This window comes from Numenius arquata, chromosome 7 (assembly GCF_964106895.1).
Source record: "Numenius arquata chromosome 7, bNumArq3.hap1.1, whole genome shotgun sequence".
Taxonomy (NCBI): Eukaryota; Metazoa; Chordata; class Aves; order Charadriiformes; family Scolopacidae; genus Numenius; species Numenius arquata.
Window position 1 is genome coordinate 49,402,106 of NC_133582.1, and position 18,143 is coordinate 49,420,248.

Below are 18,143 nucleotides of genomic sequence, written 5' to 3' on the forward strand. Positions count from 1 at the left end.
GAAAAGCAGTAGGTGCCAGGTGTGAGGGAGATGGTGGGAGGGCTGTGAGGGGGGAGGACGGTGGGTGCTGGGTGCGAAGGAAATGGCGGGAGGGCTGTGAGGGCGGAGGGCAGTAGATGCCGGGTGCGAGTGAGATGGCCGGAGAGCTGTGAGGGCGGCCGCCCCGCCCGCCCCGCGCGGGCGCTCCCACCGCTGCCTACGGCGCCGTTACCAAGCGAGCGGGGCAAACGGCCGGCGGGGTCCCCTGTCGCCATGGCGGGGCAGCTCCGGCCCATCTACGAGGGGAAGTTCACCGAGAGGTTTCCCGAGTTGTCGGCCGTGAGTGCCTTCGCCGAAGGGGTCCCACCGCTGCCCCGGAGCGGCCCGCCCGCTCTCTGCGCCTCTCTGAGACGGGGGTCTCGCCGCGGGCTGGAGGCAGCCTGTGGGGCAGGCGGGCGCGTTTCCCTGCGGTGCCTCCTTCTCTCCCCACAAAAATGCCCCTAGCCCCTTTTCTTTGCCCTCTTATGAGAACGGGGGACAATTAGACAACATCTTGTGCGAGGTGTCATGTGACAGTTTGACTAGTTGTGCTCATTAGTACAATGGGTTCGGTTATGCCTTATATTTTGATTGTATTGTTTAGGCTGGAAAGTTGTTTCCCGCTGGCGAGACGGCTGCGAGTTGCCTCACCGAGGTGTTACCCAGGGTGAGTTGGTTTTTCAGATGCTCCTTGTGAAACTTCTGTAGTAATTTCCCGTTAGTGATTGTGCTTTGAGACAGGCCCTAAAAAAAAAAAAATAAAATAAAATAAAAAAAAATCAGTAAAACCTTGGTCATGTTTTCTACTATTTTTTTTTTTTCCGAATGTTATTTTTTGTCACAGGGGATCATAGAGAATAGGATTGTAAAACACTTTTGGCAGTTATTTTTCACTCTGCGTGTTTTACAAAATAACCATGCCTGCTTAGATGGGACTAAATAGGATTGTTTTAGACTGTTTTTCTCTCGTGATACAATTATAGTGACTATTATTAGGATTTATTGTTACTTCTGATGGAGGCCCTTCTTCCTTATCAAGGGTGCTCCTCAGAATTGTGTTTCTCACTGGCCCTTCCCGATGCCCCTGAAGAGTCAGAATGCACTGAAACACAAACGGATCCCTTAAATAGCAGCTCTCCCTTTAAAAGGGTAACTAAAAAAAAAACCCCAAGCTGTGGTTAAAATAATTTCTAAAATTGCTTCATTGATGGTGGAGTTGTTGTGAATCAGATTAAAGGTTTCTGAAGTTGATAAATATAACATCTACTTTTCATGAAGTATACCCATCTTAAAGATGGAAGCAGAAAGTTGAAACTTAGCAGCTGTCTTGTTACTTCTGTTGCTGGTTTGATAAAATTTAGGCTGGGCCATATTGACCTTATGCTCAGAATATCAGCATCGGCAGGAGTGTACATGTGTTACAGCCCTAAAACGTCCTCGTGTTTTGTTCTTACCTCTGTGGAATCACACTGAAATGGCTGCAGTACGTTTTCTTTGCATTAATATTTTGTGAATATGTGTTGTAAAATTGTTTTTGCTTTGCCTTATATATAGCCCATTACTCCAACTACTGTGCGAAAGTTTCGAAATACAACAAATCCAGCTCCTGGTGTTGAAAGAATATTCTACGGCAGAGCAGATGATCCTGACATTGCAGCTCACTTGACACATGGCATAGAGTCACGTTCTTCGCTCAGTGTAAGAATGTGACTCGTTTACTTTTGTTTAAGAATGGACAGCTTAAGAATGTATTTAATAAAAGCAACCGATTTCTTCATAGTCAGGGATAAAGGTACATAGTTGAGTGATTTACACTGCAATATTTCACCACTGTGAATCTGAAGTCAGTTCATAGGATTTAATTAGCGTGATTGAATAGGAAAACACATGAAGTTCAGTGACTTTTATCAAATAACTTTTGCAATAACTACTGAATTATTAATTTCATTTCAACTTTTAAGTTAATGAACAGTCTCCTACCCACAAATTTTGCTGCTTTCTTCTTTACTGATTACAGAGGTAAAACCTGTTGCGCTCTTAGCAAGAGAACTGTTATGTGAGAACGTGCATATAGTTCCGTATGATTATTATGTATTCTTCCTTACCTTTGGGTTGAAACTGATTTTGTTAAAGTGATGTTTTGGATACATCAGACTATTTTGTGTCTATTCTTTACTTCAGAAATTATTTCTGTAAGATGTAATCGGACAACTGAAGAGATCATTGGTGATTTTATCACATAATTATTGTTCGTATCTCTAAAAATGGTGTTTATATTAGCAAAATACACTTTTATGATGCATTTCATCAGCTGGGCTTGTAAATTAGTAGTTTTTAATCTTACAAATGAAGAAGTTGAGGCAAAGAGGAGTTCAGGTCTCAAAAATAAATCTTCAGGTTGAAACATGTAAGTCCTGATACTAGAGGATATTGAATAGGACATGTATTGACATATCTAAAATGAAAAAAATCAAGTTCTTAGTAAAACTCATAAAACTCAGAAGTTTTATGTTGAATGGATTGGTTTGTTTAGCCTGTAACATCTGTTGAAGACTGCTTCACTTTGCATTATTAATTCAATATTAATTGGATGAAGAGGTGGACTCTTAGTGAGTTGTCTAAGTGTGAGTTTGGATCAATTGTATTTGCTACTACTGTTTTCATTATTTCTTTAAATAACATTCAAAAGGAGTCTAGTAATAAAGCCTCTCTGGAGTCCCTATTACTTTGATGGGTAGCCTGAAAAATGAAATGATTTGGGAAGATCAAAATACCCTGTTTTGACATTTTTGGAAACTTTTTTTAAAAATTGCCTCCCCGCCTTAAGTTGACCTAATTTTACAAGTAACTTCTATTTACCCAAGCCCAGTGTATACACTGAGAAAAAAATTTTGTTCAACCTAGCACTAAGGTTTGAAAACCCTGCTGAAGTAATTTCTCTTGGTGTTTCATTTTAGGATGCAATATTAGTGTATATCTTGCAATACTGTCTTTAAACTATCCATTGGCAGAACTGGGAGTAGCTGTTTAGAGAATAGACAGTCTTAACCATTAGACAATAGATGTTTTTAATGATAAGCACCAGAAGGCTTTGTTCCAAGGATGTTATAACTATAATCATTTTCACACTTCAGTTTTGGTCATATTATAATTTGACTATAGTTTCTAATATACACTAAGATTGGAAAGGCTGCAGTCTGAAATTTTATAAATTTGCAAATGGGAAAACTTGCATAAAAGTAAAAAATTGTGTCACCATACGTACTTTATTTAGCTGGAGATTTAGCATAGCATTGGTTATTAGTGGTCTTCGCTCAAAATACAGTTTTGTTTTGCAACTTGGTGATAAAATTATGTCACTGTAATCACATAAGGTCTCATTAGAACACTTAAGACCAAACTTTTGTTTGTGTATGTGTGAGGGGGATAGCCATATTGATGTATGAAAGATTAAAATTGACTGGTTTTCCTGCCCCTTGTGTTGTTTGTGATGTCTTCAGGCAGCTTCATTGATGAATCCACTTCCTAAAACTAATTTTCAACAAAACACACAAGACAAAAAAGAAGCAATCTACTTTAGTAATCGTCAAGCACCCTTGGGCAGATCACATGATCAATCTGCGATGTTACATGAGGGCTTGGATATAATTAATACTACATTTGGAACAAAAGTTGTCCAAGGTAGGAAAATCTAGTGTTAAAACATATGTCTTCTAAAACCAAAATAATCTGCAATTTAGTGTCTAGCACATATTCTATGCTTCCAACAATTCCAGGTTAATAGAATAGTTATTATAGCAGTTTTTGAAAGACATAAAAATGTACTAGTATTTTTCAGTTACAATGAACAAACAAGCAGCTGAGAACATTTGGTAGCTAGCAGGGCTCTGGGCTCTGTTCCACATCTGTCTTTGTAGATTTTCCTGGAGAACTGTTTTAGTACCTGATAACTTACCTTCCTTTTCCCAACTATACTAATAGGTCTAATAAAAGATGCTACCTTGACCTGTGAGTCTTTCCTCCATAGATTAGAGCAAATCACAAATGTGTTGACCATGTAGCTCTCTTGCAACAGTTATGTTCATCTAAGTTTCTGTGATTTTTTTTTTTTTTTTTTCCCTAGTCCCATGTCATTATGATCTAAGATTCCTATAGATTAACTAGAAATGTGGTAAAAAGTATCATTCTTTCACAGTAGTAGCATCTTCTCTGACAAGATACTGTTTGAAATTAGGAAACAACCAAACAGAACACCCATCCCCCTTACCTCCCCCAACCATATATTTATGCCTTATTTTCCAGATGTGTCAGCTGGAGAGCTCATAAATCCACCAAAAACTTTTGAGGAAGTGGATAAAGACTCCAGAGAAGGACACAATCTGTATGTTGTGTCACACAATGATTATTTTGTGGGTAAGTTCAAGGGCTAATAAGAAACAGCGAGAAAAGTTCTAATATAAATTAAGGTACTTGTACTTCTTTTGTCTTCAACACATATTGTATGCTATTGTTTGAGATATAAACTATTACTTTTTCCTACTGTTTTAGTATAATGTAAATGCCTTGGAAAAGTAATGATGTGAAAAAACCCTCATATGCAACCAAGAGAGCATGACCTGTTTCTAGAAATGTAGATTGCTTCATGGTGGGTGTGTTATGCAGTGTAAGAACTAAATGAAGGCGTTGGAAGCTTGATTTTTGTTGGCTGCTATTTGAAGACCAAAGTATTTCCAGGAAACTATAAACTCATAGGTGCCCTGGTTGCCTATTGAGTTTGGTGTTTATGCCATTGATGGCAATCTCAGGCTGTGAGCCCAACCCATTCCAGTACTTTTGCCTCTAGTTCTTCTCTTTTATCAGGATCTACGCATAATTTCAGGGCAGCTAGACTTTCTGATGGGGAGCTCATCATCAAGCTCTGGTTACAAGGAATTTCAGGCTGCTGACTGGCTCTCTGGAATGCAGGTTCCTCAGCCTACAGCATCCTGCCTGTGAGTCTGTCCCACAGCCCCTGTCTCTGCCCTTCCACTGCTTCAGCCTCTGAGGGCTGTACTTGTGTGAAGTGGTCTGCTCAGGGATGGTTACACTTTATTTCATAGATCTGCACAGGAACAGAGTGGCAACACTCTGAAATGAAATACATGTATTACTTTTGCAGCCATTTCTATTTTTCCCAGTTCTATCATTTCCGCAGGCTGAGACTTACATTGCTGCTCTGTAAGAACAGTATTATAATAAAATTGCCCATTGCGCTAGTACCAACAGTTTTGTAGGTGTAGGCCGAACAGAAACTTCAATAGAGATGTCAGTTGTAATAATGTAAATTTTCCATGGAAGCAGTTACATAGAAGTGAAATTACAGTACTGTGTTCTCTCATTGAGAAGTTCTACTACAAGCACTATTGGTACAATTTTATACTATTGGTATAAATTGTTACAAACTTGTAATTTTATTTCCCCTTTTCCCCACCTTTATTAGGTATTTTAGTGGAATTACTCATTACCTATTTCTGTCTCCTTTGGTAACTTCCATCCACAAGATCATGCAGAGGCCAAACCAAAACCAGACAGACTGCAAAAAAAAAATAGTCAACTGAGTGCCCCATTTTTGAACAATAACAATAACATACAGCTAGAGGAAACTCTTATTAGAAAGCATGCACTGAACAATATTTTTTGAAAGTTCTAAATGCCATTCTTTTCAAAAGGTGATTGAAAACAGCAGGAAGAAATATGTGCTTGCAGCTCACTTACGTAGAGTACTTATGTGATATTCTTGTACACGAAACTTCATTTTACAGGCAAGACTGGATTAATAGATTCATGAACAGAAACGGCAGTATCTTGTTTACAATGAAGTCAGTGGCAAAATGTCCATTGAAGTCAACATAGCAAGGGTATATCTGAAAGTGCAGCACCTCAAAAACATTTTTTTTCTTAGCATTTTTTTTAAAAAATAGTAAATTAAATGGTATACGTCTCTTCTCAGGTATGGATGTTATAAAGTGATTTGTTTGCCTGACCCTCACTATTTAGGCTATCTTGTATTTTTTCATTAATTCTGTTGGGCTTGTCTTTAGTCAAGCATAAAAGGACATCCAACTATTTTACCACTGAAGCAGTTTTTGCTTTTTATTTTGCCTTTTATCTTCACTTTTGACAATGAGGTTATTCCTAACTACTTAATAAACATGGGGAATGCAGATTAGTTCTCTTTAATTGAACAGAATTGTTAATTAGTTACTTGCCTTTGCTTCTTCATTGTTTTGTTTTAAGAATAAAGATACTTGGTACTTCTTTCTTCCTGAGGTGTTTTATACAGGTTGAAATGCTTACTTTTTCCACAGGGGAACCAAAAAATAGGAAGTATGACTCGCCAAACTTCAGCAAGTTTTTTGTTTATGGAAAAGAAACTCCTCACTTCAAAGATGGGCGAAATGTATCCAAATCCCTAAACTGGCTCTGTGATCTGGAATTGTAAGTTCCAATGAGTTAGCTAGTTAATCAGTGGTGTGAGTTCTCAAGAAGAGTCTTCATATTTGAAGATAATTTTACATTTTACAATCCCATCCTTAGCTATATTGAGCTGAACAGAAAATGCGAGGGGTAATTTTCAGAATAGTTCATCCAAATCAGTTCTAACACAGTATAACAGCACTTGGCATGTCTTTAGGGTTATGTAAAGACATCTTTGATGTTAAATAGCAAGATTTTTCAATTACTAACTTTGCGTTTGTCTTGCAGCAGAGGAGCTGCTGTTTCCTTCTAACATATAACAATATTTTTTAATAGCATTGAAAAATTGTTGAATATTGTTTAACAAATATGTGTGAGAGTTATTTTCATAATTTGTAGGAAAAAAGCAGCAAAAATTGTATCAAAACGAAGTGATGGTTTTAAGGAAAAATTTCAACCTCAGCTTGGAAAAGTCCTTGATCCGTAAGTAAGCAAAGATACCTTCCAAGAACAAAATTCACTCACGTTTCCCAGGTCTCCAATATTTTTTTCTGTCTTGGGTAAAATTATAACTGTGTGCTCAATGTTTCCACTGCAGCACTCAGTTACAGAAAGGGGCTTTCTACTTGCCATAATTAGTCTGATAAGTATGCAAGTTATTCATGAGGACTGTATTGTTTCTATGCGGTGAAATGGTCTATATCTGACTTGGTCATATTTGCACCAAGCAAATTAGAAGCACACTGTAACACTTCATTCTTTTTCTTCCTGCCTTTTGCGGTTAGGAAGGTTTGAAAGAGCCGAAGTGTCTCACCTGTTCTTTGGAGATTTGACCATTTTACTTTGACACTATTTTTGGTCATCTTTGTTACATCACTTGTATTCTCACTGTATTACTTCCTTGGAAAAGGACATGGAACTAAATTGTGTTATTATCTTGCAGCATATATCGATCTCAGTTGAATCATTACTATGCTTCATAAACCTCAGGTCATCTGGAACAGCTTTTTAATTTTAGAAAACAATGCTTAGGAAGAGCTTCAGTAGTCCTAAGGTACAGTGTGGTCAGGATCCAGCTGTGCTACAAATCTAGGGCTCCTGAATGTATACAAAGACTGTCTTTGCAGATGCTCTAGATTTCTGCAAAATTGTATCTGAAGACTCACAAACAACATTATTGACCTTGGTCGCAAAATTTAATTTTAAGCTCAAGATCACAGGGTTAAATGACTCTGGAGAATTATGCCCATTGTACCTGTAGGGAGTGAACACAAATGTGAGCCAGTTTCTCCCCTCTCCTTCACTGTGTCCCAGCTTACTGTGAAGCAGATCTGGAGGGTGAGCAACACGAGGCAGTACGATCAGTCAGGGAATATGAGTTGCAGTGCAAGCTCAAACCGAGCACTAATATTACAAGACAGATACAAGCGAACCTGATTTTATTTAGTGAATTTTACACCATCCACATCCTGTGTGTAATATGAAAGTGATAAAAGAAAAAAGCACATATTAGTTTTTAGATCACAGTGCCTCCATCTCTGTGTGGGTTTTTTTGTTTGTTTGTTTTGTATTGTAGAACAAAGCATTGATTCTCCGTTCAATTTTGATGGCAATTTCTGATTCATGTAACGGTTTTAATTATTAAACATAGAGATAAAATTAGCATTGCCTCTTTTTCAAATTAAGAAATAAACAAACAGTTCTTTAATGTTCCTTATAGCATCTTAATTTTCTAGTAAATAAAACTGGGCCAAGTTTTCCAGGTAGACACAAAATTGCATGTAAAAAAGCATGTGAGGTATGATTCAGTTTTTCCACTTTTGGTGAAAGTAGTTTATTTGGAGACATTAAAACAGTGGAGATCTGTTTTGTCCTAAACATTCCTATTATTTGACTGATATGTTATAAGGACTTTTCTCATTCATTTCTGTCATTGTTTTAAAAAAGATTGGAGCATAGAATGTTTTTCCTTTTAATGAGTATAAATGTTCAAAAAGTTAATGTTTACATTTAGTTGTGTTATATTAAGAATGGCAAATGTTCTAAACAGGTTTATAAGGGGATGCTTTTCTGGAACGGCAACTTTGAACCAAAGTACTGATAAATTTCGGGTGAACAATGTGTATTATCCCTAATTACGTAACAGATAATCACATTTTTTAAATAATAGCATAGGGTTTGTTTTGGCTATTAATAAACTGTTTGGCAGTTAACAAAGAAATATGCTTGTTGACAGTATAGCAGAAACTATGAATGTTCCCCCAGACCATACATTTGGAATGTTACTCCGTCCAGATGAATGTGGTAAGTTCAGGGGCAGAATAAAATCTTATATTGTTGATGAAACTATGCTGAAGTAATTACTGTTAGTTGTGTAGTATATAACTTTCCAAAAATCTTAGAGGCAAAATACAAAAATTTAAAGAGTGGCAATATTTTTTTTGAGGGAAAATTTGAGAAGAATAGAAATTACTAGTGAAAAAAAATGAATTTCAGAAATAAAGAAACATTAATTTTTGGATGTTCATGGTTTGGGGTGTTTTTTTTTATTTTTATTTTTTAAAGCCTCTGTATATGAACGTAAACAAAATGAGAAATGGTAGAAAACTCATATTGACATCTAAATGACAGGGTTAAAATGGCTATTGAAATAATTTGTGTCTTTCCTCTCAATGATTTTTCCAGCACTTCTATAAAAAGAGTGAAAATAACAAGCAATAAATAAGAACGATAAGAAGTTTTTGAAGGTAGCAGAGAGACAGAAAACAGAATGAAAATAAAAATTTAGGAACTTTCATTATGACAAAATTTTGAAAATTAGTTAACTCAAATAGCCGATATTGGGATTGATGGTGGTTTAATATTATGTTTAATGACTAGGGATTACAGTGAGTAGTTAGGCAGCAAAAAATATAAGTGACTCAGTTATTTAATTAATCAAAACCAGAGAAGGCTTTTTCAAATTCTGCATAAGCTTTTATACTGGCTTTACTATGTAGGGTAATAAAGTTAAATATTTCAAATGTGTAGGTATGCTTGTCCTATAAGGAACAACAGAAGAAACTGAACAAAAAAATTTAATTATTAACAGTTAGAAAATAGTGCTTATACATTGGTGTTAGAAGGGAGTTAGATGAGCTGCTACCATTTGTTGCTGGTCTGTGAATGAACTTGCACTCTAGAGAGTGACCTTGGTGTCTTGAGGACTTAGATGAAGACTGTAGCTTGGTGTGCCAAATTGTTTAAAATAACTAATAAAGTTAGGGTACATAGAAAATGGGAAGAGTAACACAAAAATAGCACATTGTCTTTCTAGAAATCAATGGTATATCTGAAATATTACATTGGCTTTTCCATTGTTTCTTGTAAGTATCCTGAAATACGACAGACTAGAAGTGATAGATTAATAATATATGTTCTTTTGCTGTCAACTGTCTGGACATCAAGTAAATTTTACTGCTGTCAGAAGCTTTTGGAAGCAGTGGATGGATTTGTGAAGCTATATTAAGATGTTTCAAGATTTTTGATATTAAGTGCATATGAGCAGAAATCATCATATGGACCATTTGATCTTTTAATACAATGGCCATATCAGATGTTCAGTAGTGCTGAAATTCAGCATCTCAAAACTGAAATTACCGTTTTCCTTAAGACTGTAAGCCTTTTTTTAATATGTCCATTTTCTCTATACATGCAACTAATAGAGGAAGTGTTCATTTTTATAGGCGTTGGTGATCTTCTTCACTGCCGGGTTCCATGTGAGTTCCTCCGTGGTAAAGACAGAGAGCGAGCTGTCTTGGCTGCAGTTCGGCAAAGTTTGAAGAAAGCTAACTATGAGAATTTTGACATATTACTAGAAGCATTCAGGCATTATGATAAGGTTAGTGCTTTGAAAAAATATAAAGGAATGTGTGACATTAGATCTCCTGTGCTATGGAGATGGAGACATGAAGAAAGACAAGCATAGCAAGGCAAATGTAGAAGACTATAAAGACAAGTTATTGTATGTTTAATATACTGGGATATGCTATGGAATGAAACACAACAGTACTTAGAGCCTTTCATAACAGTATTTGGAGTATCCAAATTAACACCAAGCTAGGGACTTAGGAGCAGGAACATTATTAGCGGGTTTTTTTTCTTCAAAATTTGGTATTTCTTCTTAAAAGAGATACGGCTGAAGGGATTATGTTTGTATTTTTTTCCAAGTTGTACTTTTTGACTGAGTTACCAAGAATTTCGTATCTTTTCTGTTTTTCTCAATTATAATTGACATTTCATATATAACATTAGTTGCAATGAATACAGAATGATTGATGCCTTACTTTCAAAAGAAATTCTGACTTTGCTTCAACATTTATGATTAGATTGTTATCTGGTCACAATACCCCATCACACTGACTTTCTTTTAATCTCAAATCACTGTAGTATTTGTTGAAAATTATTTATTGACACTTTTATATTCAGATTTTTAATTTCTAAATTACTCAGGGTTTCTTTTCGTATTCAGCAACGTTACTTTTCTGAATGGTATGCCTGGCGCTATATCTGTATCTATAGACAGAGATATATGTCTTTACATATAAGCAGATATGGGTATGTGTTACTTTTGGTGGAACCTTTTTATAATGGCTGTTATAACAACTGTTTTATTTTATTTATAATAGAATGGTGATGGAATGATAGACAAGAATGACCTGCGAAAGTCCTGTTATCAGTTTAATCTGAATCTAGATGATGAGCTCCTGGATTCCTTGTTTGACTATTGTGATTTGGATAAAGACGGTCTGATTAATTATCTGGAGTTTGCAAACTTTCTCAACTGGAAAGACAAAATGGCTGTTAAAGAATTTGAAGAAAAAATAATTACAAAAGGTAGATTGCTTAATACTGGGAAACTTTGGGGATGATCTTGTTCTTACAACAGCTATTGAAAGGACATTGCTGGTGTAGACTAGGTGCTCCTTTAGAAGGGTAGGATTTAGTCCTCGCCTGTCACCAGATACAAATGTATTTCAGAACCGTGGAGTTCTGCGTTGCATGTTGAGAATGTCCCATAAATCAGGAGGAAGTTAAAAATCTAATAGAATCATTATCAGATATGCAGATTGATTATCTTATGTTACCTACTTTATAGTTTTTCAAGGATTCAAGCAATGGTTTTTACCTGTTAGTCTATAATTATAAATCCTGGCTGTACCATAATTTTTGTTTTGAGGGAAAAATCTAGGTGCTCCTGTTCTCCCAGAAGACACAAATGTCGAGCCACTGCTGAACCAGGAAGATCTTGAGTTAAAAGAAGCTGGAAGCTCAGAAAAGACACCAAAAACACTTACGAGATCAACAGATAATGTATTTGCAAATTATCAAACAACTTCTTCTCAGTATAATGCTGTAGTAGGTGGTCTCCCAGCAACTTGTAAGTACAGTGGTCTGTACTTGTCACTTCTGAGCATTATTTAAGACAAAATCAGGAACAAGTTTAAAAAGTATTGCTATAAGTTCTGCTAATGTACAATAGTGAGTCAATTTATCTAAACCAAATTTGGTTTGGATTGTGGCTTGGATGGTTGGCATGGTTAATCCATTCAAACCATGAAAGTTAGTCTAGATGTCTTTGAGAGATTATGCTAGTGATTTTAGGAGAACAGTGTCTTCTTGGAATCACCTAAAATGTTTTTAGCTGAAGTACTGGATAAGTACTAGAATATTACTGCAAGATTTCCTGTTGTCATGCTTCATGATGTAGCTGAAGCTAGGAATTCTAAAAATATGAAAAAAGAGATCAGGAATAAAATTATAAGAATTCTTATTGAAACTATGTGAGAAGAAGTATCAAATTTGTTCTCATTTCACACAAAATGTTTTATCCTCCCTGGCATTATCTTTACATACTAGCTTTTCCATGCTACCTGTTGATTGGTTTCCACAGGTTATCCAGTGTGTGGTGTTCCAACTATTCGTTCAGATATTCCTGCTCCTCGAATTCGCCGCATCAGTGACAGAACAAATTATGGTGATGAGGGCGATGCTTATACATTATTGTTCCCTTCTGTCTTCAGTCAAAAGGGAGTATATGAAAGAGACTTTTTTAAAACAAGACCAAAGGCAGAGGTATAGTGCATTTCTTCAGGATGTTCTTCCAAGATAAGCATACCTCTAGCCATGTGGGAGTGGAAAGTCATATTATCAAATAAACAGGTTGTAAAATTCATTGTGACAATGAATTTTAGAGCACAATTTGCTCTAACATGCTCTGGGCAATCCTGCTTCAGCAGGGGAGTTGGACTAGGTGATCTTTATGGTCCCTTCCAACTCTAAAAATTCAGTGAAATTCAGTGAAACACTCCAATCGTTCCTTACATCCGTTCAACCACCTGAAAAATATGTACTCTTCATGTTCATAATTATTCATAAAGGTGGTAGATATTAATTTTATTGAGATCCAATGTCAGTAAGTAATATAAGGAAGTATGTCAGGTTGTTGCTACTCACATGCTTAAATGCTGTGTCAAACGAGGGTTTGTAATCAATCTAGGGCTTAAGACTCTATGACTCGTCATTTCTGCAATGCGAGAAGAGCAAAGCAGTTGTGAAATTTCCATCCTTGAACATATTCAAATTTCTGAGCAAGGTCCCAAGCAACATGGTTTAATGGTAAAGTTAGCCCTGTTGTGATCATGTGGTCAGGTGGGTGGTCTCCAGAGATCTCTTCCAACCTAAGTTATTCTATGATTCTATGAGTAAATGTCTTAAAAAGCCCCCAAGAATATTTTTACAGGTGTGTCAGACTGGTTTCTATCACAGAGGGATAGTTCAGTGGAAAATTTTACCCAAGGTGTGTCTCCTCAAACAAACTTGCAGATTTTGCTAATGGCAAATTCAGCAAACTGCTTGAATATACCTTTCAAGTTCTCTGTTGAGTCACTGTTGTAGGCTCAGATCTTCAAAGGTCTTATACAGTGGTAGAGGATAGAGGGAATCACACACCAATGCTGTGCTGTTTCGTATTTCTGAAGAGAAAGATAGGACATGAGACTGTAGGGACTTACTTGCCAACTCCATGATTTTTCTACCCGATATCTTTGGGGACTGCTACCACTCTGTTATCTCACAGCCCAGAGTTCCTCCCACATAAATACTAATACAACTTTGCTGCTTCTTCTGTATTGTTTACTCTTTTGCTTGTACATTTGTATGCATTTTCTAACAAAAAAAATATTAAGAGATAACTTCATTGCCTGAAATACAATTTATGAGACAGTTGTGCGAAATGTGAAATTCCAATCTAAAATGAAAAAAGAAGCCTTGAAAGCCTATCCCTCTCTACTAGTCATTATATTAAATATTCAGTCACATTTGAAAGTGGATCTGGATCTTGAGTATGTATTTTACAGAAAAAAATGTTGCTAATTAGTGACTGGGGATGTAAAAGGTGTGGTGTCATGTTCTATACATATCCATAAAATGGCTTGTCAGAATGTTGTGTACATGAGCATTTACCATTTTATAATCTAGCTCAGAAGCAGGAAATCCGTGCATGCAGAATATAGCTAACAGGAAATAGAATTCATGCTTCATTGAGAAGCCCATTATACCTGTCAAGCACTAGACAGAACTCTTCTCCGCAGTTGTAATGTGGCCTGAGATGCCATACTCCACTGTAGACTATACAGGTCATACAGAGTTCAATACAGAACCACCTCCAAGTGTATTAAATCACCCTATACTTCTGAAATGGACTGTTTCAGTATTTTAGTGATAGTCTTTGATTTATTTTGATACGGAGTATTAATATTTTCAAACATGTAATAGCTAATTACCCCCCAAGTCATTCATGCTACCAGTTTTTGTATAGGCTTGGAGAAATGAATGCGAATTCTGACTATAAAGCAGTTTCCTGAGGTGACTCTTCATGTTACAAAAGAACAAAATAGTTCTAGGGCCTACTGTTTTCTTCACTGGATTTCATCCTAGTCTATTGAAGAGAATAGAAGTTATGTAACTGAGTAATAGCGTGTAATTTATATTCAACATGACCATGTTGGTAATAGGTAAGGGTCAGTTTAATCCCATTTGCACACTTCATAGTCTGTGGTTTAGTCAGTGATTATTTTATGGCTGTTGATGAGCCGGGACCAAGTTGTATTTTAATATGGTGAAGGCATGTTATGAGGGCATGTAGTCCTTGATGGTCCCTGCAGTGGTATGTTGTAATAGAATATCACTTTTAGTTTAACTTTTAAATTTCACTAGCTTGTTGAAGACATTAGATCAAATCTGGTTTCTTTTCCTCATGAGTAATATTATTGATTTAACTGAAACAACACCTATGCTTAAAGAAACAACATTTATTTAGTCTATGTTTTTTCCTCCTGTAATTTCAGCTGGCATAAACTGTCATAGATTTATTGGCTAAAATGAAGCTGCAGATTTGCTGTACTGTGAATCAGGCCTATATTTATACAAAAGACAGAGAAAGATGACAAACAAAGCATGCATAAAATCTCCAGAGCGTAAATATAACACCCATGTGCATACACACACGATACAACTGAAGAAGCCAAATGTTTGCTAGTACTAACAAAAACACAAGTCATGTCAATATTCTTCTAAAGCCACCTTCCTCTAGTAAGTCAACAGGTCAGTGTAATAAGGAGTGCAGTAGGAAGCATCCAAGTGAGAAAAGATAGGAAAAAAAATATTTCTGTTGAATTACTTTGTTGCAAAACTATAGCAAGACCCAAAGTTGATGTGAACCATTTCATTTTAGTCACTTCATCCATTTATCTATACCAACTGAAGATCTTGCTTATAGTATTCTTTCTCTGAAATGCAGACAATAATCTAATTTGTGTCGATAACTGCAAACAGTAAAAATACAGTGGATAAACAGGACTTGACTTAGGGCTTTTCAAAAATGTTTATTTTTCCCTGGATCTTCTGTGTTTGATTTTTCCAATGTGGAAGTTGCATCAACATTACTTTATTAACTGAAGACAATTTTGCACACCACAGCTTTCATCCCAATAAGATGCAGATTTACTTAAATAGGAACTTCTATGGTTAAGGATACAGAATGTGGTCTGTAGATTTTATTTAAGAGTGGAAAAATATTCTTTGGCGTATAGAGATTGCTAATGCATGTAAAAGCCAGACTATATAAAGAAAATGCTGACCAGAATTACGTGAATTGTATTATTTTGTAGATTGCACAAATTCTCCGCAACGTTGGCGTGAACATTTCAGATGAAAGGTTTGAAGAGATATGGAAGGAAGCCTGTTTGAAACATCAGAATGAAGAGGTTTGTCTAGAAAGTATCAGGGGTGTACTGGATGAGATAGATGGATCACACACCAAAACCAGTTGCTAATTCTAGCCTGGGCATTGCATTTATTTAAATTGACATCAGTCATAATTCTGATGCTGAATACAATAAACATTTTCCATAATGTTTGTTTACAGAACTGGAATTCACTCTTTATTGTCTTTCTGAATAGTAGGTTTCACCCCATATACATGAATCTTACTGCTATCCTTCTAGGAAGTAGGAACTGATATCCATAGGAATAGAGGAGGATGCAGCATGTTTGTAAATGGAATGCAAATATTTGTCTCATATTCTTTATTTTATGTTTTTACGGTGTTTCTGGGTCTAAATAATACTTCGAACATGGACACATTTTGCATTTTTGAATTTATTTTTTTCTCTTATGAAGGGAAGGACACTTTTGAAAGTATTTAAATGTTTCAGATATGCAAGGCCTCTTAAAGATTAATATCATAGTGTGATATTGCCTTGCTTCTAATGTTCTGTAATTTCTTGACAACAAGATGGTAGCTAACAGAGATCTGGTTGTGGTAAGTTATTTGACATGTTTAAAAATTCATGTGAGAAAGTGCTTTACAGCAAGATCCTAAGGAAACTACATAGTCATGGGTGTGGGATCTAAAGGCTCCATAAGAACCAATGGATTAAAAAAAGCAAAAATAAAGCCCATTTGTGTGGCAGAGGTCTCATATTCTTTATGGCTTATGGCTATTAGGTAGTACTATTTAGCTTTCACAAACAAGGAAAAAAAAAAAGGATATCTAGAGGTGTATGTCCACATTACATAGAAACACAGGCAAGATATTCAGAAAAGTTTGGGAGGGCTTTCAGAGAGCTAACTGTTTGCCTGTGACCAATACAATTTCTTGGGAAGAGGCATCTTCATAAATGAAAACCACTTGAGGATTATTATGGAAATCTCAGTGAATATATATGAAGTCCTAAAAGCAAGTAATACTAAAATCTGCAATTTTGAGTGAATTGGACTGTTCACTATTCACCTACAGTGCTGACCTTTGTACAAACCAAATGAAAATTCTTCATTATTCACAGTGAGAATGATTATTATTAGACTTTTTCAAATTAATTGAAAAGAAAAATCCTTGCCCAATACCTTAGTAAGATTTGGAGGATGTTGCCAGCCAACTGTTACTGAGTTCTACAATGTAAGTAAAGGTCATATATATCTTAAATACTAGGTAGGTGTGTGTAATGCCAGCTTAAAATTTCATTGTAATGCTTTACTAACGTGATTGTTAAGATTTCTCCTTTGCCAGTGTTCTTGGAGCTTGTAATTTACTAGCTTGTTACATGAGATCCACAAGCCAGACCCTTTTGTACATTATTGTTGTAGCATTAATAGTAGCTGTCTTATGTCAAGTAGAAAGGGTTTGCTTTCTGGTATCTCCCAGGAGCAGGTGGTGGAAATGCTGCTTGATGAAGGCAGCTTCTTTCCTTCTGTGAATGAAAGTTGTTATGCGCTGTTGTTGCCTTGCCTTCCTGTCCTTCTGGAACTCTGTGCATGCACTGGGAAGCATGAAGGAAGCAGACTGTGACTGTCCCAAGTGAGATCATGACAGAAAGATGAATGTACTACTAATTTCAATTGAATTTATTATGTCAGGATTTCACTACCTCCAGTGAAATTCTCTAAAGCTTCTCTTCTGCTCTCATAAGGTGGGAGGGAAGAATCCTTTACATTTGTTGCAGTGGGCTTCCAAAAGCATCGGACAGAATTGCTTTAAAAAAATAATAATTTACTTCTCCTTCAATAGAAAGTTTTAGATGAAAGATTTAAGCATGCTTCAGGGAGAAATGAAAAGAAAAAAAAATATTACCGGATCTGTGTGTGTGTGTGTGTGTGTGTATATATATATGTGAGCTATTGTGTTTGTTCAGTACAACAAAATTCTGTGTACTCTATTTCTTGAACCTACCTTAACGATACCCACTTTCATTCCTCTACTTTCAGTAGAATCTTTTTCTCTGTCAGTGAAATGGAATTAACATTGTTCTTGGGCAGTCTGCTAAATAAGTCCGGAATAAAGAAGACTGATAAATCATGGTTTAGTTTTCTGCCGGTATGTTTCTAACTGCAGACTAAAGGTTTCCTTTTGAGCTTGGTTGAAAACCACTGGAAGATTTTCGTATTTTATTTCAGTTTGACTTCCCAACGTGTGAATTCAATGACATATTTGTAGGTTTTAGAGCTGCAAGTTGTGTTTTGTGATTTTGATGGCTCCCTTAATGTATTCCAATTGACAGAAAATAAAAAGTTTGCGTTCTTCTATATTGCAGCATGATTGCTGATTTAACCAGGACAGCACACTACCTTTC

General features: G+C 36.1%; 1 protein-coding gene across 1 annotated transcript; it reads left to right on the top strand.

Annotated features, from left to right (window-relative positions):
* The first annotated feature begins 252 nt into the window (after positions 1 to 252).
* On the top strand, positions 253 to 15,848 carry EFHB (EF-hand domain family member B). The gene is made up of 13 exons (XM_074150783.1): positions 253 to 318; positions 623 to 685; positions 1,573 to 1,716; positions 3,519 to 3,699; positions 4,321 to 4,431; positions 6,366 to 6,495; positions 6,874 to 6,957; positions 8,711 to 8,778; positions 10,200 to 10,354; positions 11,142 to 11,349; positions 11,693 to 11,893; positions 12,407 to 12,588; positions 15,684 to 15,848. Exons 1-13 carry the CDS (start codon positions 253 to 255, stop codon positions 15,846 to 15,848), a joined length of 1,758 nt encoding a protein of 585 aa, XP_074006884.1.
* The last annotated feature ends 2,295 nt before the right edge of the window (positions 15,849 to 18,143 follow it).